The 22,968-nt window shown below is 40.1% G+C and overlaps 1 protein-coding gene across 10 annotated transcripts in view; it reads left to right on the top strand.

Annotated features, from left to right (window-relative positions):
* The window catches only part of LOC140665879 (protein daughterless-like), a 115,769-nt gene that overhangs the window by 22,212 nt on the left and 70,589 nt on the right, over positions 1-22,968 (top strand). The window contains exon 1 of one of the 10 annotated variants that reach the window (XM_072892466.1): positions 16,344-17,439. The exons of the other annotated variants lie outside the window; for them this stretch is intronic. Within the exon in view, the coding sequence (XP_072748567.1) occupies positions 17,251-17,439 (189 nt within the window). The 5' untranslated portion in view covers positions 16,344-17,250. Of the gene's footprint in view, positions 1-16,343; positions 17,440-22,968 lie in introns of those variants that run through there. 10 annotated transcript variants of the gene reach the window in all.

Below are 22,968 nucleotides of genomic sequence, written 5' to 3'. Positions count from 1 at the left end.
TTAACTTTGAACAGCATATCTCTGTGAGAATAAGAACACAAATCTTAAATGTTTAATCATAAAATTTTAAAGTTAATCACATACATAGATTTCTTATTTTTATTAATCATCGAAAACTTCACTTTGTGACAACTATGCGTATTCGCGTCTCAGCATCGAGGCAATCGCTATATTTCTTTTTAATCCAGAGTTTCGGTATCTCCGGCTGAAAGAACATCCGGTAGTTCCAGAACACGCTGCGCGTACATTGTTCTTAATTCTTCGGCAAGAGTTTCGGAGACCGCTTTACGAATTTCCGTCGCCTTGCCACCGGAGGGACAATCTTCGGGGCGTGCGCTCGAGGATGGCCCATCGGCCGATTCGGTTAGGATCCCTCAATTCCGCGAGTCTTTTTCAGGGGGCTCGGTGTGTTTGTGTGCACGGAGGTCACGGCAGACCATATGGTGTCGCGTGCTGCGGTCGCCAGACCGTGCAGCAGCAGCAGCAGCAGCGACGGCGACGGCGCATACACACATACACTCCCCCTCTCTTCCAAAATGTCTTCCGTACCCCGCTGTGTATAGACGCATCCCGGCCCCCGGGCGCCCCGGATGGGTTTCACACTAATTCGTGGCTTCGTGGAATTTCCTGGGAGTCTCTGGAAGGCCCTTGGTCCGATCCGATAGCGAGGCTGCCGTATAAGTGGCACGAATTTACACGCGCCATCGGCCGAGCGCTGCCTGTTCCTCTCGCGATGGACCGTTTCTTTTTATAATACGTGATATTAACACACTCGCGCGCACATATTCGATACGGTGGTATCGTATGGCCCGGGTATATTTTACGACGCTTGTGCCGTTGTCCTTATGGTCTGCGAGCTTATTTTTCTGCGGGATTCGTGCCTCCTTCTTATTGCGCTCGCGAAAGAACTTTAGACGAACTCGATGGCAACGTGGTATAGTCTTTTGACATTCTTACACGCGTGTTGTACGCGTTGCGACGTTTGGGTTGTAACACAACGAGCATTACTGGTTTTACCGGAGAGGGCAGGTGTTTGTTTCGAATAGCCTTAATTAGAGTGGTATTTTTAAGTTTTTACGCGTCACTCGAATACTTTATTAAAGCAAAGATTATTCATTTATATAATATGCCCAATACGCTGGTTTTGCACCAAACGAGGTTTGATTAACTATGCATTTAATCTCTAAATTATAGCAATTGCTAGAGATTTTAATTCGGTTTTTGTTATTCTCTCTATCGCGTTATTCGTACCTGTCATTAAAGTTTGTCGCTTTGTAGCGATAATTTTGAATTCAATATACCGTTCAATGCCCGATTAATTGCGTGCCTTTTGCAAACGTATCTCCAGGCTAATGAAATAATTAGAGACTTTCGAGATCTTCTTTCCAAGTTAAATTGAAGGTTTTACATTTAACTGCCTTGTAAGATCCGCAATCACCGAACATTAATGTCGTTTTCTTGCTCAGCGTATGAAACGAAAGTATCTGTGATGAAAATTGGGATGGGTACGCCCAGTTTTCTTATTAATTAATGGCTAAGTCTCTTAACGGTCTTTTTCTTTCTCGCTGACAGAATGTATGTTTAATTGCGCGGCAAAATTTGATCGCATTTTATTACCAACGCATTCCATGAAATGCTCGATTAAAAATACGCTTTGCATCGACTTTTCCGCCTCTCATTTGATAAAAATTAATAATTCAATGAGATGATTGTGCGAAAGTTGCTCACAAATTAAGCAAAGATTTTCAAATCTAAATTCGAACATTTTCAACAATTTTCGGAATTGAATAAAATTAATGTAAACAATAACAATGTAATTGTAATAAACAACTGTTATGACTATATACTGTAAATTAAGAAAAAAATGTTATAGTTTTATAATAAATCTATGGAGTTAAAATGACCACTCACATAATGGCGAGAGCAATCACTTTGAATCAAACTCGACAGTTAACAGTTTTTTTTTTTTTTTTTTTTTTTTTTTTTAGAAATAACGCTGAAGATTTTTTTTGCTCTGAAATAGGTGTTTCCGCGGTTTTAGTTGACAACAGAGAGATGCAGCCGCCGAATTTTTCGGTTTTCGGCGAGTTTCGTTGGTATTGACGTTTTCATCACTGACATTGCGAAGAATGCCATGGCATTTATTTAATCGCGCATTTTGAATTTTGTATTGACTGGTTCCATCGTGGAAGAACCATTTCGAAATTGAGTTGAGTTTTGTTTAGGAGGCCATAAAGTCCGTCGTTTTTTTTTTTTTTTTTTTTTTTTGTATTCCCGCCCTTTGTTGGCTGATTCTTTTGATACATGCATTTTGAAGAGAATGTTAAATTGTAGGTTCTAGTTATATTTATTTTTTTTTTTTTAACATTATTTAATACATACACGGAAAAAAAAACAGAAAAAACAGCTCGTTTTATGTATATTCAATTTTCAATAATTAAAAAGAAGGAAAAAGAAAAGTACTTATTAAAGTTCTAGGACAACATTCTAATACATTTATTTAAATATGTAGAGATAGAGTATATATATATATATATATATATCTTTATTTTCATGCTCCTAATTAGTCTAAGGAATTTCATGCTCCTAATTAGTCTAAGGAATTTCTATTTCTAATCAGAGTCTGAGAAATTTTAAACATCTTGTTACAAAAAAAAGAAACGAGAATTTATTGCTTCTAATTTGATTGAAGAAATTCGACGAAGAAAGACGACGGTTTAGAAAATTACGTATAACGGATTATCCGTGTTTATCATATTTTAAAGCAAGAAAAGGCCGATTTTATTTCCCGGCGCGACTTTGTAATTCGCGCAGCGGGAGGAGATAATCTCGATGATTGCGTAATATGAAGCCGCGCGTGATGCGCAGGGGAATTATTTATCGGTGGCCGAGAGCGAGATTTATCGAGCGTGAAACGACGTCGACGAATAGCACACCCTGGGATCTCTTTCTCTTTCTGTCTACGACTTGTATCGCTCGCACGGATCCGACAGGAGTATGTCCTGCTGTCTCGTCAGCGAATCAATTATCGAGAATCGCGTGCGAAGCGAGCCCGGCGGAAGAAGGAGAAAGAAGAGGAAGAGTGCGCGGGGCGGAAAGAGAGGCGGCTTCGCGCTGCTAGAGACGTTCGTTGAACGTTGTTTGACGGGCACCTGTTGCTGGTGTAGCACACCAACTACCTCTCTCCTCGCGGTGTGCACTCTCGCCCGACCACGTAGTTCCTCTCAACCCTCTTTCTCCTTCTCTTGCCTTTCTCCGGTCCTTTCATGGCACACGCTACTTCGTCCCCCTTTGCACACCTTTGCATTTGTTTACTCGATTACTTTGTGCTTCTTTCGGAAACGAGGAAGTGAGAAGCGCGCTTTGTGATGAAGATTGTCGGAGAAAGCAGTAAAATTAACGAAGAGTTTGCAAGAATCATAAATTCATAATTCGTACGAAATCTACACTGGATCTTACAAATCATGATTTTAGCTTATCTTCTTTAGCGTTTCTGTAGAATTATATCGTTAAAAATTAGATAACCAGCACGGTTCCACTGATGGAAGTGACTGTGGAGATAGTTTAGTATGCTTTCTCATCGCGCGTCGTCATCTTTATACGCTATTATTGGAAATAGCGATGACGTAAGGCGGGTAACACGCGGTCGCGCGCTGGGAGAGAAATCTGACCTTTTTTTTTATTTCTGTAGAGCGCAAGTTTCGTCACGGTAATAGTCATGCGGAGGTCGTAATTTCGCGTGTGGAAATCGTGCGAGATGCATACGAGCGCGTTTCGCGGCGATCAGTCGGCCTCTCCTTATCGGAATCGGTAAGTGGTTTTCGTGTTTCGTTCGGTATTGTCTGGATCCTTTTGTGCTCCAATCTCATCCTTCTTCCCGTTTTTTCTTTCATCGGTTTCCGTAGCGGCACGTGTACGCGCTCACTCTCTCTCTAGATACGCTGACAATTTTATTACTAGCTGAAAGTAGACTAAGTGTAACCTCTGTGATTACAATGGGCCATATATGTCAGCTACGTCAGCTTAAGCGCAACTTGAGATATAAAAATTATTCCGGAATGAATATAACGCGCACGAACAGAAAGAATATAGATATACAGCAGACTGTAATGTAAAGTATATTGTGTTTGGTAATGTTTTAATTTATAATTTCATGTCATGACGCGCAACTAATGACGAAAGAACTGTTTCAGATTTTGATCAGATACGAAGGTAATATTTAAATGATATTTAAGATGCGGAAATTTTCTACTGAGTTTGGCGCGTAATATGTAATGGGGATCACGTAAGCGAGTTTTAGCACTGTTTTGCAGGAGAATGTATTTGCGTTTAATCACATTTTATATTTGCGAAACGCGAGATAACTGCGTCATTCGCATTCCAATTTGGAAGGTTGCAACGGCACGCGAGATACATATACGGTAAAATGTAAATCCTGGGCGTGCAGCTACTCGTCATCTTGCGCAAAGATGTAATTGTGTGATATTACAGCGTTTGGAGAGCAGATCGCGATAATTTTTTCGGCGGTACCGTTACTTTTCAGTAAATTACAGCTTTCCAACGAGATGATCCGAGAATATGGAATACCTCCGCCATTGGTCGCGAGGATATTGGTCCCCGTTATATTTACATCGTATGCAACAATCTGTAATTTCCGTCACATATGTTTCAATTATTATGCATTCTCGCGACATGGAATTATAATGTAATTCATTCACAAAAAAAAAAAAAAAAAAAAAAAAGATAGAAAGAAAGAAAAGCGTATTTCTCATTTATTCATAACAATGTATCCTTTTAACGGCTAAATAGATTTATTTGCAACTCCGATTATTTTCACGGCTTTTCCGTCACTCATCCCATGCTTCTCGCTCGCTCGCGTCTCGTGCAAACTCGCCGCAGTGTACAGAGTACACAGAGCGCCTCGGGTTTATGGAGTGAGTTGTCGACTTACACCGGGTAAACCACCCGATGGGTTGACGGTGGTCGTTGGGACGGCGAGATCGGCTTGGGTGAAGAGCCAGAGAGAAGGAGGGAGATCGCGGATGCGATCTATACACATATTTTCTGCCTTCGAACGCGACGGTATCGCATACACTCGCCATTGTTTGTCCGCGTGAATTAATTCGTGTCGCAGAAATGCATCGTGAGAAAACCTCCAATAATTTGATATAAAGCAATCGATGAGAGATTTCGTTTCGAGAGAGAACTTTTGTTTTATCGCTGTACTTAAACGGTTTAATGCGGTACATCTTCAGATGATAAAAACTCATTCTTTGACAATCCTATTTTTAGAGAGCAAAAATTGATTGTTTAATGATAATTTTAATACGCGTGATAATAGTAATAATATTAATAATTATTTGTTTATTACGGACATATATTTACATTAATTTGCTTAAATATTTAGCGACACGAATTAATAATGATATTGGTCCGATTTGATTAATAAATCTTTTTCTCGATTCTATACTTGGCGTAGAAGCGTAATTTCAGATAACTCGCCACGCGCGTCGTTTGTCAATGCCTCGTTATGCATCGAAGTGAATTTTATTTTAATACGGAAGGATAGCCTATTGTAGAGCATTATAGATTACAGCGATGTACCATACATCGGCGGCCGTTGTTAGGCCGTGGAGTATACGAAATACCGTGCAAGCTGACCAAAATGCACGCGTGAGCGATAGTTTACGGTCATTGTGGGATTATCGCGATAAATTATTGCGTGTATCGCAACTGCGCTTATCGGTATGCCGATAGTATTAATTGGGTCGTCGAGATTATTACCGGGAATGTATCAATAATAATTACCAACACGCCGGGGGTGGAAAAGAATCTTTCTCACAAATCATAATCGGCCATCTTTATGAACGAATGAAAAGAAAAATTCACAAATAATCTGCATTATTGTTCTTAATTCAAGGTTTGGGAGGCCAGTGCTAGATTTTGCTGAAATTTTAAAATAATTACAATTATTTTAAAATTTTAACGAATCATTTAATATAGTGTCTGTTTTATTAGGTGATTATATAATCATTAAAAATTTAATGAACACATACTAAATAGTTAATTTAATTAAAATGTTAATTTTATTATCATACATTCACGTAGGATACGATGGTTGTATTATTTACTGGAGTGAGAATTTTTATGGTGTATTAAAGGGGGGAAGGCAGAAGAGGAACGTTAAGAGATATCATCGCGCCACGCGGAGACGTTGCATTCTACGAAGGGTTGAAAAGTGGCCCATACGGCTGATCCTATGGTTGGCTGAGTTTTTCATGGTGCGTACAATATTTAACGATCCCGTCCACTTCTACCGCCCTTTCATCGGCCACCGACGCGTACGATTAATCTATTACCTTAAACTAGCACGAAATTTCGAGTGGCCGCTATCTACTGCCCTTCGAAGGGTCACGTGGCTTGTACGCGGGGGTTTTCTACTCTAGTGGGTACTCTAGTCGTGTACCCTACGATCGTTTTCATGGGGGATTAACGATCGCAGTGAGAACTTCGAATCAATTAACATATCAATGACGTTAAACGGATTTTCCCATTCTCATTTTCTACCAGTTCGCTTGTATCAGCAAATGGATATATTTTTAACACGAAAGAATCTTGAATCTTTTCTTTTTCAACTGTTTATGTTTTATTATTACTAAAAATTTTTACAATGTATACGTTTTATTAACTTTATTTATTATTATAACATTTTAATATGTTAAATAATATGTGTGCAACAGTGATTATATGACAGTTTGAGTTTATTCAAAATTTTTAATATATATTTTAGCCAATGTTTCTGTGTAATATCTTACAACTATTTTGTAATTCAAAAGATACGTGTTACATAAAATTTTACGTACTAAGCGAAGGCACATACGGTGAGAATAATTTTTCCCAGGGGATGAGGTCGCTTTTTTTTCGCGAGCGATCGAGCCGTGCGAAGATTTCGAGCCACTGCTCGTACATTCATATATCTCTTCATTGACTGTGTACACAGAGTCGCGTGTGTGTGTTTGTTCTACATGCGTGGCAGTGTTTGCTCGATGCGTAGAGCTCAGCCGAGGGTGCGGGATGATACGAGCTAAATCGAGCACCACCCAAGTGTGCTTCATTTGTGGCGTAGCGGGCTGTGAAATTCGGGGTTATCTCCTCTCACTCTCTCTGTTTCTCTCTCCCTCCCTTCTCTCTCTCTCTCTCTGTCTCTCTCTTTCTCTCTCCTCCCAATCTATCGCCCAATTTTCTATTCTCCCGATACCTCACAATGATTTGTTGGCTGTCTGATCAGACGTTACTCCAAAACTTGGCGACAATTTTCCTCAATGATACTGATCCAGGTTTTTAGAAGACGCGAAATTATGCAAAGCTCCGCGTGTATGTGGAGCGAATTATTTGTATTATGTCAGGTATATTATATGAACGTGTGAATATATCGTCGGTCTGACATGAATGTTAGAATTTTAATGAGTTCTGGATAAACGCGTTTATTATATTTTGCATACCGATTATATAGGTGATGCAGAATTTGGCGAGTAAACTGCGCTTGTGAGTAAACAATTGAATTTTCCTCAAAGTTCTATATCGAGATAATATTTTCTCTAAAATTTTATGTAACGTTCTAAGTAACAGTTCAATCAGTGTAAATAAAAAAAATATAAAGTTTTTCGGAAACGATGATATAAATTTAAAAGTAGAATTAAAGAGGTAATGTTACGAGTAATTAATCTAACAGTCATAAAATATTCTATTCTTTCGAGTGACGTGGCTTCGCAGGTTATAATCCATCGGAAAATATAAAATGACAGCTCCGTCGGAGCATAAAACCAACATGCCTGGGGCGGAAAGGTACAGGTCGTTCTGAAAATCGAAATACGGTTGGCGGTGAACGGACTCGCCGGGGATGAAGCAGTCCACCCCCGAGAGGTTTCATGCCGGCGGAAAGCCGCGAGATCGTGTGTGCAAACAGCCCCCAGAGCAAACAACCCGTGCACTTTGTAGCGAGCTTATATTATCTGTTTCGGCGTGTATTTAAGGGATACCGCGTCTCTTAAATCTTTCCTTGGTACCTGCATTTGCGTTACGTATTATGCATTTAATTTTCTTTTGCACACATCGCGCGTTACGCTACTGTTAGGGATTTAATCGATTCTGACAAGATGACGTCTTATTTGAAAACTATAATAATTTAGATTATTAATATTCAGAATTTTTCTTTCTAAATAGAGACATTCTTCGTCAGATAAATCTTATTATCATAAATTTAGTCTTGTCTTTAAAACTTGTTTGGAAATCGGATTAACGTTTTCATCTCGTTAAATATTAGACATGGCCGTTATATTTGAGCCAGCGGTCCAGAAAAGATCGTTTCCATTTTTTCGACCTGAATTCTTAATTAACTTTAAGCTTCGGAGACGAGGTTACGATCTCATTTTTTTCTTATCTTTTCTCATCGATGCGCGGTGTCACGCCTACAAGGCCCTTGAAAACTATCCGCGCGATGCAGGAAAACTGATTAGAATTTTATTATCGCGAACGACGGTGAGGGGAAAAAAGGAGAGAAAACCTCCTCTCGAAGGGCAGCATATGGCGCGACTAGCGGAGCCGTTCTCCTACGGCTTTTGAAGTTTCGGGGATGAAAGAGGCCGCCGTTCTTGAGTTTACTTGACTCTTGTGCCTCCCCTCTCGGCTCCGAAGATTCTCTCCGAAAGGATACCCGTCCCTTGCTCCGCCTCTTCCTTCTTCCCTCTTCCGTAGAGACCTTACTCACAAAACGAGCTACAATCCCTCGTTCTATCCCTCCGAGTGCTCCGGAGTTGTCTTTCGGAGTCTCGAAACGACTACCGTTACGGAAGACGTTGGCCAAACATCCGTGTGAATCCTTCAGTCAAGCTAAAAGTACTACAAGAATAAGCGAGCGAAAACAGGATATTTTTTCCAAGCGTTTGTAGAAAATTGTTTTTCAAAATGTATTGTATATAATTGTTAAAAAATATTTTAGTGTGAAAGTTACATATATATTTATATATAAATATATGTAAATATTTATAACTCTTTCACTTAGGTATTTTTAAACAATTAATATAATATATTATTAATATTATTAAAAATATTTATATATATATATATATATATATATATATATGTATATATATATTGAAATATGCTCTATTTTTGGACAATTTTTGTATTGTTATTTATTTTCTATATATTCGCATAAATAAAAAAAAAAAAAACAGAAAATTCCATAGAAAAATTCTGTACGCAAGAAATTTGTACTGGGATAAAATGTAATGCGCGTTAAGATAGATACCGGCAATCCTTGTAGGACGTAGCGATATTACAAGAGCAGGGATATGTTTTAGTAACAATCAGGGGTTCTCGAAAAGGGACAAAGATACGAGTTCGGTCCTGGTAACATCGAAGGGCTCCGGGCATATATATCGAGCCGCAGGAAGTTGTCCCGGGATTCTTTCACGTCGCTCCCCCTCGGTAACTTAAGGGTCCTATTTCGTGAAGTGGTTTCCTTCCTCCTGCTCCTCGTGTTCGCCCGAACTAATAGAAATTTCGGGGCTCGGTACCTTCGTATTCGGGTAATGCACCCTAAGTACCGCCATATAAGATAACAGTAAGTGGGGCGAGTCTTGGGACGACGGATAACGTCTCGCCTTAACGTCGCGCGGCTTTAGTCACCGCGAGTTTAAGCGCGTGTCGAGCGTACTTAATAATTTAAGACACGCGGATACCTTTTGTCATCATTCGCGTAGACCGCATTAAGGAAGAACGAATTGACGCATCCACTCGGCGTGACGCGTTAACACTACTTCCCCGCTAAGTATCGACGTGTTGCAAGCGACGACACGTCACTTCCGTTTGCGAGACACTCTACGTATCATAAGCAAAGACTGATATGAATCGTCGTGGATAGTGTTTCGTGGTGGTTTGGTATTTCTCTCCTGAGTATCGACTATAGTTCGACTCTCGGGACATGCACTACGTACACTATACACAGGATGGGTAGACTAAGCGACGTAGGTTGGTACTAAATCTCACCCTAAAGCATCCCTACCGAGCCACCCCTAACTACGCTACTAGTGCTCCTGCCGCCCCTCGTTCAGTGTCTCGCATTGGCGTAGGTATTGCAGGACTTTGCTCGTTTTCCTGTTGTATCAAAATATCGATACAATGAATAATTGTCATTTTTTTAGAAATTATTTGTTTATTAGATTAAATAATGATGCATGAGATCTCTCTAATTATTGCTTTTTGCGAAAATTAAATATCGACGTAATCTCAAAATACGAATTATTTTTTAATAAGAATAAAGAATAGAATAAATGGAGTGTAGAAATTTTGTAAATTGTTTTTAAAATTATCGACTAAAAATTGTTACGCGACAAAAAGAGTTGTCACGAAAATAGGAATAAAACATGTATAAGTAATATATGTAAAGTAGGACTTTTCTATAATGCGGATTGTATCGATCATCGAACAAAATCGATAGGATATTTAGAAATAGGATGTGTGATAAAAAAAACAAAAAATAGTATATTGCGAGCAAATGAGATATGATTTTCTCCCGATATGACCCACGGCTTTCGTCTCCTTTTTAGAACTTATTATTTCTCGATGTATCCACACATTGATAGTTGCACGACTATACTATAGAACGTTGTTGCTACGGCCATGTCGCGCATCGTGGTCGTTATCCGATCTATATTTGGACAAATCGATTGAGGGGGAAGTACATATACTATCCAATGTCGATTAAGGCTAATCGGGATTAATCTCGCGAATCTTACAACACGAGACCGCTTGCTTCTGTTCGTATCCATCCTCGTCTTCGAGGAAATCGAATGGAATTAATTCGAAGGATTACATGTGGCAGGTCTGATAATGATAAACCACTGAGATTCTTCTGTCACTTGATTGTGCGTAAAAATGTACTAGATTAATCTCATTACTTCGTGTTCGACACATGCGCGTATTTTTATAATTATTTTATTTAATTAAAAGTTATACTTTTTCTCTCAGATTGTAGCACTAGTGTGAATATTGACATATATTTTTAATCGAAAAGAATTGTATCATGATCAAATTAAAAAAAAAATTTAGCAAAAATAATTGTAACATTGATACAATATTAAAGTGTCGTGAAAAGATAGGTCGGAATAATTTCCAGAACAAAATTTCACCCATCGCGTTAAGTCCGATAATTTCCGGAGGAAGTACTCGTGAAAGCGTACAGGGTGTTACCTCCATTACGCCACTCGGTTAACAAGAGGTCAGAATTAAGCCGTACCTACCACGTTGCACGCTCCCGAGAACGATTTCGTTTTCCGTTCGGCTTACGCCAGTGGCGCGGCCCCAACCCACCCCTATATACCCCGTCGCCCTGCAGTTAATGTGTTCCAGGGTGGAACCTTGTCCCCTCTCTCCCCCTCCTCCATCTTCCCATCCCAATTTCAGTTCTCCTTCTACCACCCGCTTTCTCCTTCGCCCCTTCGAATCCACCGAACTCGGGATCTCGGCTTTGCCTCTGCGAGAGAATGTTTCTCTCTCTCTCTCTCTCTCTCTCTCTCTCTCTCTCTCTCTCTCTCTCTCTTTTCCATGCTTCCTTCGATTCACCCGTTCATCTCTCCTTCTCTCCCTCTTTCTCTTCTCCTCTATCTCTTTCTCCTGTTCTCGTTGGTGCTGCGATCCGCGGCTCTCTTTGTTTTAGAAATTAGAAGAGGATTACCGGATCCCCTTTTCGGCTGCGCTGTTATTAACTATTACCTTTTAGCCATTCACCCTCGGACACGATATCCACGAGAGGGTTGTATCGGGGGAAATTAAATCGGTTTCTCGCAAAAGTTTTGCTTCGGCCGCGCTTTTTACCGCGTTTACCTTTCACGAAATATTGCCATTTTGCGTCCCTTGTATAATGATTATTATGAGTAAAATTATTTTCGGCGTTCTTTGTAAAGTGGTTTTTAATAATCCTATGTAAAGTTAGCATCACGATATTTTGCTTTATTTATACAAGTTTTATTTTTACCATATGTGTGAGGGTATGTCAAAAATTAATGTAATATGAAAAAAAAAATGTATGTTAAATTCACGTCGAATAATATTATAAATTCAAATATAGTAGATTCTAATAAGTTTATTCAGGTATACAATTAGAGTTGCTTGTCTTTCTAAATAAGAGTTATATCAATTTTGCGGAGTATATTATTCGGCCTATTAGTTATGGCATCAGAGCATCTAAGCTCGCATCGTGATGCTGTCGACGAAGTGGAGGACACCGAGTTCCGTTTTCTTGTCAGATGATGTTTTTGTCGTGTTTCTCGCGCGCATCAGGCGAGCGAAGGAGGCGAGGAGGATCGACCTCCGACAGCCACGATCTTATTATTTTTTTCACGCTCTCCCGAAAGGGGAATCGCGCGACGAGTATAACAGAAGAGAAGAAGAGAAGAGAAGAAGAGGCGTCCGGGTCGACGACTCTCCTCCACCTTTCTTCGTCTTTACTTCTATCACCGGGTCCTTCTCTTCTTCCTTTCTTCTTCTCTCTTTATTCGCTTTATTCGTTTTTACATCACCTGATAAGGTGTAGAAAGAGCGGAGATACGACACAGAGGGGAGCGCAGTTTACACAGTTGGTCAGGCGAGGTTACCTAATTATTTGTTGGTTGTTCAATGACGAAACACTTCGAGACAAACGCTACGTCTCTTCTTTCCTCTTTTTCTATTAATTTTTATTATTCTCGCGTTTTTTGACGAAGCGAAATTCGAAAAAAAATTCCTCGCGGCTCATGCATGTAATGTTGAAATACGCTTTATATGTATTATTACGTAAAGTTAACAAAATTTATTATAATTAAAAATTTTTAAGTTTTAAAGTCTGCATTGATTTTTAATAAAATATTCTCTGGATAAATGATGAGAGAAGAGAGAGATACGAGAGGGAAACGTGAAAACCATTTTCCAAATATGAGAATCCCAAAGTTGCTGTTCTCATAAACTATTTTCTCCGCGTATTTCATTTCTTCATTCAAGTTTCTAATACTATCATCCGGACCGATCCTGCGATAAGTAAAATGCTTTTGCGATCCCATCTGAGAGCACCATATGTCACTGATCTCGGGTTAGTCGCGCAGTACGACAAGTATCTTTCGAGATTTACAGCGACTATATTAATGTCAGTCGGGGACACCACGGATGTCGTCCCGGGTATCTTTTGTGGTCCTTGCACCGTGAAATTCTCAAATGCGCCGCATTAGTTGGAGATTTTGACGTCGATCGTCAAAACTCACACGAGGGGGGGTAACCTGCATTCTCACGGGAGGTTATTTCGTGATGATCGATACTCGGAGTCGCTGTGAACGACGTGCTCTTCTTATCGACTTGACAAACGAACATTACGTAATTATTTAATTAAATTGTGTCATTATTTGCCTTAGCGATTATACTCGAAACGATGGCTTGTTTCTCTTATTAAATATCATTCCGATCGTAATTTCATATTTTGCGTTCGCGTATTGTTATTATCATAACAAAAAAAAAAAAAAAGATGTTAAATGAAAAGACCTTGGTAGTTTCTCTCTATTATATTCCTTAATTTAGTTAAAGCGCTCATTATTATGCGAATTTACTTGAAAAATTTTCGAAAGAAAAAGAGCCATCAAAAGATTGCGCAGTGGAAAACAATTGACGCAACGTTTGAAATAAGCATCTTAATGAGTGCACGCTGTGTAATTTTGACGAGGGTTTCGAAATTAACGAGTTCTACAGCGTCTCTAGATTCGTGATCGGTCGGAAAAGTGAAGTCTTTTCGACGCCCCTGCGGATATTTCGAAGGGCAGAGCAGGTACAAACGACCCCCAAACATTGGGTGTTGTCCCATTGTGCCGGTGTTGTCGTTTTTAATTATTGTACTGTCAATACCAGCTACAAACAGTGAGAATTTCTTTATACCTGGCGGCAAGTCGAACCTTTCAACAGTGTATGGTCATTTATTTTGACTTTCGTTACTTTATGACTCATTACGCGGTGATGAGTGTGTCCACATTTTGTCATATTTTAGGTACAAACACTTTTTTTTTACATTTAATAAACCTACTTAAAAAAAAGCCTAAACGTACGTTATTTTAAATTTATATGCGAAGAAAATGAGTATATACACGCGCGTTCTCCTTCTCTCTCCTTTACCTTTACGCTATAACAAAATACCATTCAACCCGTGTGCTATAGAAATTATTATTGTTTCTCGCTCGCACGCTCGACTTGTGACTTGAATCGAAATGAGATCAAGTGTCTTCAATAAAGCGGCCATTCGCAATTGATGTCAATTGTCGCTACATTATAACGACAAACTATTTAGTCGTATTATATAAACGCAAATATTTGTACTATTATATTCTATTAGGATTTAATTATTAATTTATAACCACGTCTTTTTATTGATCATAAATTATAAAACATTGTTTCGATTCGTTTTGAGGTCTGAGAAAAATCGAGTGAGATATTAATTGGAAGGCCGTCGACAATTTCCGGTCGATCGATTTTTTTTAACGAGATTCCGCCCGTCGTATCCGGCGTTCGGTGAGACGAAAACTAGAACTCTCGCTCGTTTGCCAAGTGGGTTAGATCAGGTCGGGTGAGGTTAGGTAATTATAAACCTTCGGCCAGTCGCGTGGATACGACACTAAAATTACTCACGAATTTCCGACTAACGAGGCACCTTTGGCGCCACGAGATATCTCGTTTGTCCTGCTCATTTCTTCTCTCCCACTTCCTCTTTCACTGACAGATTTTCCGAAATCGCGAGCGGTCGTTTACGGGACTCCCCGCTCGCGGGGCGACGAGATGAAGATATTCTCGGCCGCGATATCATTAAACTTCGTCGGGCGCGGTAAACAACGCCATTTAACTTCGCGCAAAAGTTAAGCACGCCACCTTAAAATTCGCCGACGATCCATTATGTAGAGGCGAGAATCGCGCCGAGCTTTTAATTAACTGCACGTCGACGGTGAGATCGGACAGTTTCGAAGAAACTCGCAACGGGACTAGTTACACGAAATGTCATGAAATTCTTTCTCGCTATCGTTTTCGTTTTATGCAAATTTTATAATATTCTTATCATTATTCGTTATCAATGAATATATTATATCTCGAATGATTTTTTGAGAAAGTCGAAAAATTGATTCGTAATTTTGTTCTTGAAATATATATTTTTCGGTATTTTTGTGTAGACTAATTGTAAAATATACATTTTGCATATCTTCACTTTTTTTCTTAATGTATATTAAGTAATATTATTAGTATTATTATTATTAATCTTATTATTTTAATTTTAATCTTATTAATTGTAATATTAATTATTGTAAATACTATTAACTCAAATATTATTGCTGTCTACAGCCATATTATTTGTTTGTATTACTTGGAATAAAGAGAGCCGCTTTTATTTATTTATTTTGCAAGTATTATTATCAGTATTATTATTATATAAATATAAAGGATTATTATATAAATTACATAATAATTAATAATAATATTAAAATTATATTAATTATACATAAATGAAACACAAGGTTGATATGGCAGTAATATTAAAAAATTTAGTATGTAAGTATCGCGTTGCTCTAAATCAAAGACAAATTCATAATCGGCGTGTCCGCGTTGATCTGACAATGAGTGAAACACGATATCGTGAACGGTAGCGTAAATAAAGACAGGCTCTCGTCACACAGGGATCGACCGCGCGTTCTCGTTCACGGAGGCCGATTCTCCGACTTTGTCTGTCGTTAGCGGCGCGCGAAGCTTTTTATTTCGAACGCCACTTTTCCGTGCGCATACGCACACGCATTCATGCACCCACACGCTCCCGTTCTCCGACTCCGTCTTGCTCTCGTTCGGTCGCTCTCTTTTCGACTCAACAAGTGGACCGATGTTTTCGACACGGCATATAGTTTGCGGATAAGAGAGAAGAGAGAAAGAGAGAGAAGAAAGAGCCCACCCACACTCGCATTCGCGTTCGCGTTCGCGTTCGCGTCCGCGTCCGCTTGTCGCCGGCATATAGCAACGCCTGCTTCCACGCAGGCAAAAACAGTGGCCCTTCGCGCTTGGGGTTGTTTCCCTGAGATCGGAGCTAAAGGGGACGAGAGACGAGAGAGAAATCTTGGAGCAACCGAAGAGGAAAGCAGACCGAAGGGACAAGAGAACGAGCGAACGACGATGGCGCTCGGGCCTCGGGCTCGGAGTGAGGCTCGCGCGCACGGCGGCGAGGGAGGGGATGGGAACGTTTGGCGGCGGGAGGTGAGGAATGGGGATAGTAATAGCGGTCGTCTCCCCACCCGACGCGTCAGTCTCGTCGCGTATCTCGAAGGGAGAACATTTTCTCACGTCCGTTCTCGATTCTGTCGCTTCCTCCGTTCGTAAACGACCAGTGCATTCGCAGATAACAGTGAACGCGATCGCGCTCTCTGCTTTCACGATCGTTTAGCGTGTATTCGTTCGTGGGTGGAGAAAAATGGAGTGCGCGCGATAGGACGCGCCGGCCGCCGCTAAACGGACGGGCTCTCTCTCGCGCGTTCTAACCTCGAAAACGCTCCTCGACGCCATGCAGCCAGCGGAGCAGCGGCGGCGATCACGCGCGTGTGCATCCTGATGCAAGTATTGCCGGTGACATTTTATGTGCGTATCTCCGAACGCGGGCAAACGATATGACGCGTTTGTGATTCCATGTGAGAAGGATTCGGGTCGTCGTGAAGAGGATGAAGATCGGTGATCCGCAATAATATCAACAACAACGATAAGATACCCTCGGGCAGGCTTCCGGCACGCGTCGCGTCGTCCTTCCTTCGTCCTTTCTTTTTCTCTTTCTCTCTTTCTCTCGGTGTGTGATATACCAGACGCCGTGACAAGTGCGTGGTATGTTTGACCTGACGGGTACACGACGCTACGCACTTTCCGATCGTTCTCACGTCGCGGATTCTGCCAAGTGGACTCTCGTCACATGACGACGCGCGTTGTTCTTTTATTATCACTGTTATCGCCAATCGTCGCGGGACGATCATCTTTTTTGCGTTCCTGCCAGTGAGATTTTTAACGACGATGAGATCGACGCGGGATTGTTTACTACCGATGTCGCTAAAATCTGACATCGAAATATATTGATATACATATCGAATACACGCGCGCTCGAACATTCATCGTGGATTTTTCGCAAGCTCGCACGTGTCATTGTCGTTGTGTCTCACCGTGAGTATGCAGTCCAACACGATACTCCGCTCTGACGTCGGCAACACGGAGAAGCTGATGGGTAACAATAATAATCTCAACAATAACGGCTCGCCAGGGGCGGACATAATGTTCCAGATGGAAGATGAGGGCCTCACGCAGTTGGGCAGCGTCTTTCAATCGGCCTATCAGTCGATTGTGGGCGGCGGTCCTCAGGTAAGAGATCGAGGGATGTTCTCTGCAATTCATTGATCCGATCAGGGGAAAGAGGGGAGTTTCTTTTCTAATCGAGTTTTCATCTAAAGTTCAAAGAACTTTTTTTGGATTTAAATGACTTAAATGCCCTGCAATATACCTAGAATACCTCTAATTAAGCAGTTGACAATTATTTAATTGACTGCATAATCGACAATTATACTTTTTATTCTTATAATTATAAAACATGGCTAGTTATTATTGCTTTCTTCAACATTAGTTTTACGATACTAATACTTGTTTTGACTTGTCAAAATCTGATTGTATCCGACATAATTTAATCTGAACGATGTCTCTCGAATGTGTACACATATAAAACGGGTAATATGAAAAAAATGTTTATCACAAGGAATTTTTTCGAAAGGAGCAGAAGAGAGGGAATAAGAGAGTTTCTCCGCGAAAAATCTAAATATCCTTTGAGAGTTTTCGTCTCGCGCGAGAAAAGCGCTTTCCCCCAAAGCGGATTGCGCGTCAATCGCGAATACAGAAAGGGGATTGCGATGGGGATTGAAAGGAGGGAGGGAAGCTGCACACGTTTTACGATTTTCACCGTGCATCCAGCAGAGTGTGTGGAGCACGTTATCGGCGACGGTGACGTCAGAATTACGTCACGAATATGGCCGCCCTCACGTGGGCGGGCTCGTCGTCGTTGGCTCGCTCTTTTTGTGTCGGGCACCCTTCCTCGATTATATAGGGTGCTCTACAAATTTTTATGACCCGGCACAACGATTCTCTGTAAAACACGTCGGATTTAAACGGCGACCTTTCCGCGAAATTGAACGCACAAACTCGCGAACCGTTTCCAGATACATACATATGTTGAACGAAATTGATAGTAGACGCGCTAACTTTGAAGCTGATTTGAATAAACGACGGCTTGATGAGTTTAGAAGCTGTGTTATCTAATATGAGATCCTTAAATGTCAGAGGGCAATCGACATGAGTCATATTGTTCTGAGATATTTTTCCAAAACCAATAGATCGAAAGCAAACGCTGTACGAACATCACGTTTCCTTGAAACTAGAACAAGCGATATCATTCTATGCTCTAGAGATAATCCTACATCCTGTTGATCCTATAGTTATATCCTTTCTTCTCGCACTATCGACTAATATTGCTTGTTCTAGTTTCACATTATAATTTAGTTATATATATATATATATATATATATAAATAAGTGGGAGATAATATAAATATATAATTATTTTGGTCATTGTGCGCTTTCCGGAAACCCCCCCTCCCCCCCAAAAAAAAAAAAAAATACAATCGCTGAAATATATGGCGCTTGGCAAATCATATCCGGCGAGACTCGTGCAGACCCGTTTCCGGACCACGCGTGATAAGAACGGCCGGTTTGTAAGAATTTCGCGGAATCAGAAATTCGTGCGAGCGAGAGCGTCGCGCCGGGAATGCCGGGATTGCTGCCGCAGTCAAGGGACAATGTCTATTCCGACATTGCGAGTCGTCGTGTATATATACGGCAAAGTGACTCATCATCCCCGCATTGTTTCGTTAAATGGAATTTCTATCTAATTTAAATGCGGCTTAGCTAGAAATAATGCGATTATGCGTTAGCTTATTCTGTTTGTTAATCTCCTTTGCACACCATTGTTACCCCGACGACGGCAGAGGGATATGAGCGGTGGAGGGCAACGCGAGGAAGAGAGACGGAGAGTCCCCTCGTCCTCTCGATCTCTTCCTCCTCCCCCCTCCTTCTTTTCCCCTCGCCGACTTGCCGTTTTGTACGGCACTGTACATTATTTCAGTACAGTCTACACAGCCGCTAGATCCTCTCTGGCTTATGGACTGTTCGCAGCGGTTCTCCTTTTGGATTTGGGACTGCAAATTTAATCTGTCTATCTGTCTCCAGGATTTTCTCATTAAATCGGATTATTCTCTAAAATATTTAATGTTATCTTTAATGTTTTAAATTTTTTTACATATTGATGTACAAACATCAGATATAACGTAAATTTATTAGATTGTGATAAATTTAGTGGAAATTTAATTTTTTTTTTATTTTATCTCGTTATGCGATAGAATTCACTACTAAATTCGCCATTTTCTTGTGATGATTAATAATGTATCGATTAAAATAAAAGTACGATCTTCTTATCGCACAAAAGAATTTAATAATGTATTTTTAATACATTGATATTAGATATGATGGCGCGATTTATAATTATTTATTCTTAATTCGTCGACTATTTTTCATTCAGCTTTTAGGATCGTCTCTCCATCAAACGTTTTATAAATGTTAACGATACAAACGTGTCATAATTATGCTTCTTGCGTTATACCAAGTAAAAGACGTCTTTAATGACACAAAACGTTACGAGACAAGTGAGATCGTGTAGGCCACGCATTTACTCTGTATTCGACAGCTGTCGATCCTTTATTTCAGTATCTTTGTCATCAATTTTAATTCACTTCATTACCATTCCTAAGAAAATAATGGCTAATCGAAAGAATTGTAGAGTTATGTTACAAAATATCAAATTTTAGGGTATGACACACATTTCGATGAAAAGAATGTCATTATTAAAATACAATGATATATCTGACTGTTTTTTCTAATAATAAAACTTTAATGTTTTATTATAAATTACAAAAATTAATAAAATATAAATTAAATGTTTTATTTTTGATACTTGTTAGGTATTTAATTTGTAGTCGAAATTAAATCGTTCTCAATCACTTGTAAGTCTTTTCAATAGAATATCACGTCTGCTGATAAATTTAACGTTTGCCGCTTATTTTCGGCGGCTGTTTTGATCATCGAAATCGCGTTGTTGTTGTTCTTCATGCGAGAGAAAACTACGCGGTACACCACGACGAGTATTCCCAGGGCCGTATTTTGTGGAAGTCACTCTGGATTAACTGCATTAAAGTTTTCCCGCGCGGCTCTCTTAAAATATTGCAGCGGCTTAAACGTTTTTTAACGCCGAAACTTTTGCCTCCCTCGATTTATTCGAGAGCGAAATTATCCGTTATTTACCGACGAGAGAGCGGTAGGAAGAAGGACGGTGGTGGAAGTGTTCTCTCTCTCTCTCTTTCTCACTCTTTTTTTTTTTTTTTTTTTTCGGCTTCCCTCATCTCTCGGCGGCGCTTTCGTGTGTCTGGCGAAACCAGTTTTTGATCGCGCCGGGTTAAGGGCGGCCATTTCCGGTCCGCGCTCGCTTTCCCCTCTCTTTCCCTCTCTTTCTCTTCTTTTCCCCACCTCCACGTCCCTCATATCCGGTACGGCACTTGCAACGTTTTAAACTCGCTGCTCTCTCTGGTACACTCGGACGACCTTTTTTTTTCCCCGAGAGCTTGTCGGGCGTAAAATCTTCCCCGGCGCAGCGTCGGGACGACGAGAGGGGAGACGGCGGCGCTCTCGAAAAATAGGCAAAAAATCCACCTTCATTATGAAACGTTATCTTTCTTTACGTCCGACTTAATTAGCTCGCCGCGTCCATTTTGGGGTATTACAATGCGCGGGTCGAGCAAATCCCAAGCGAAAATTAAGTCGCTCGAGCTGTCGCGCGTGAATCACTTTGATAGATTAAGCTGCAACGATATGAAATCCAAATTGAATCTCGCTTAGAATGGCAACACAAACAGACGCGATTATATGCATTTTTCTTAATTTTTTTATTTTTTTTACTTTTCTTTATAGAAAAAATTTAAGAAAGTGTAATCCGTATGAAGATATATATATATATATATATATATATATATATATATAAACTAATAAGTAAATACGTGCAACAGACATTTGCATTTATCCGGTCGTTTTACGACGTCGCGTCGAGACCTGCCATTTCGACATTATTAATGAAGATTCATATTACGCCGCGATGGCGCGTTTCTCTATAAAGCTCGTTTCAGCCGGATACACAGAGAAAGATAGAACTAAGAAAAATAACATACATCCACCTCGGTGCATAATAAATGGCTTGTCATAACTACCCTCGTTTTTACATAATCCTATCAAGGATTAATGAACTCAATTTCAATTCCTTCATCTTACCACAATCGTAAGAATTTGGAAATCGCACACTACTTGTATAGCCTTCGTATCTCGTTGCTTTTTCGGTTACATACCCCTTCGATTTTCAAGTTAAAGATTAATTAATCGTGAGACGACTGTAGGCATGCAGATTTCTCGAAATGGAGATTCAGATCGAAGGAGCAAAATGACGAGCGAAAAGAAAAGCGAAAGTGGCCGGTGATCGCGGTGGTCCAGCAACGCGCTCGCTTCGATTAAGACGAAAATTTGAGAGGATCGTGCGCGCGTGCAAGCCGGATCGACGAAGATCATCGCGATCGTGAAAGCCGCAGGCTTCGACGAAATCGTCATGGCGCTTTCAACATTTTACGAGCGATCCACGCGCGGCAAATCATCAGAGAAGTAAATACGCTTGCGCGCGCGCTCGCTCGCTCGCTCGCTTTGGAGGTCGGTGTAATTGCCTGGAGAAGAAAAAAAACGAATCAATGAAACCGATAGGCCCGTTACGTCGCCCCGTTTCACCTGCCTTCCCACGGTTGTGCGCTGCCAACGACCAAATTTACTCCGAGTGAAACGTGGCACCGCATCGATGTGTGTATGCTCGTCGAATGTGAATGTTATATTTAAAATTTCATCTCTCTCCCGAATTCTTGTGAAGTAGCACAAGTAATCAATAATATACAATTTAACGTCAAACGTCACATATATTTCATTTTAAATAAACTTATATGCAGATGTTTTTTCTTTGTTTGATTGATAGGCTTTATGCTTTGTTTATCTCGACAAATTGAAAGAGAAGCGTTATATAATTCGGTATTCTGTTGAGAAAAATGTTGCCAATGAGAACCACTGATCACGCGAGTGTGCTAGGTTAAAAGCGGCAATGAATAGAATTGATATAAATGGGACGGCGACCTGGCTTCGGTCTTCGAAGTTGATTGTTTTTTCTTTCCCCTATCGTTCGAATTGGTCGACAAGTGCCACTTTATTATCGCAACGAGTTCGTTACCGTGCTTTTACCGAATTGTCGACACGAGTCGATTAAGGTAGAAAAGAGAGAATTTGCATTTCCGAAATAAATGTTAAAATTTCTAATTATCACAAATGATTTTCATCAATGTTATCACGATGTATGATTTTTTTTTTTTTTTTTAATGAAATAACTTTTGATTGCGTATATTATCTTGATGAAATTTGCATCATAGGGGTCAGAGAGAATTTTCATTATCTCTGAATTATTTATTTCTATACACTGCTCGTTCTATTATGTATAATGCATGAAATATCGATTCGAAACAAAATTATGATAATTCCGTACACGCGAGAGATACGATACAAATTATATAGCGCTATCATTTTTCGCGCTCTGCCTTTATATTCTTCTACGAGATATATTTCTCTCGAGTGGCTAAAATACGGTGAAAAAAATGGGGTTGACACATGCGAAGCATTCACACTTACGCTAACCGGGCGACCGAGGAAAGCTAGAAACTAG

Source organism: Anoplolepis gracilipes, chromosome 5 (genome assembly GCF_047496725.1).
Source record: "Anoplolepis gracilipes chromosome 5, ASM4749672v1, whole genome shotgun sequence".
Lineage (NCBI taxonomy): Eukaryota > Metazoa > Arthropoda > Insecta > Hymenoptera > Formicidae > Anoplolepis > Anoplolepis gracilipes.
Note: the sequence above shows the minus strand (reverse complement) of the source record. Positions and strands in the feature narration are given on the sequence as shown.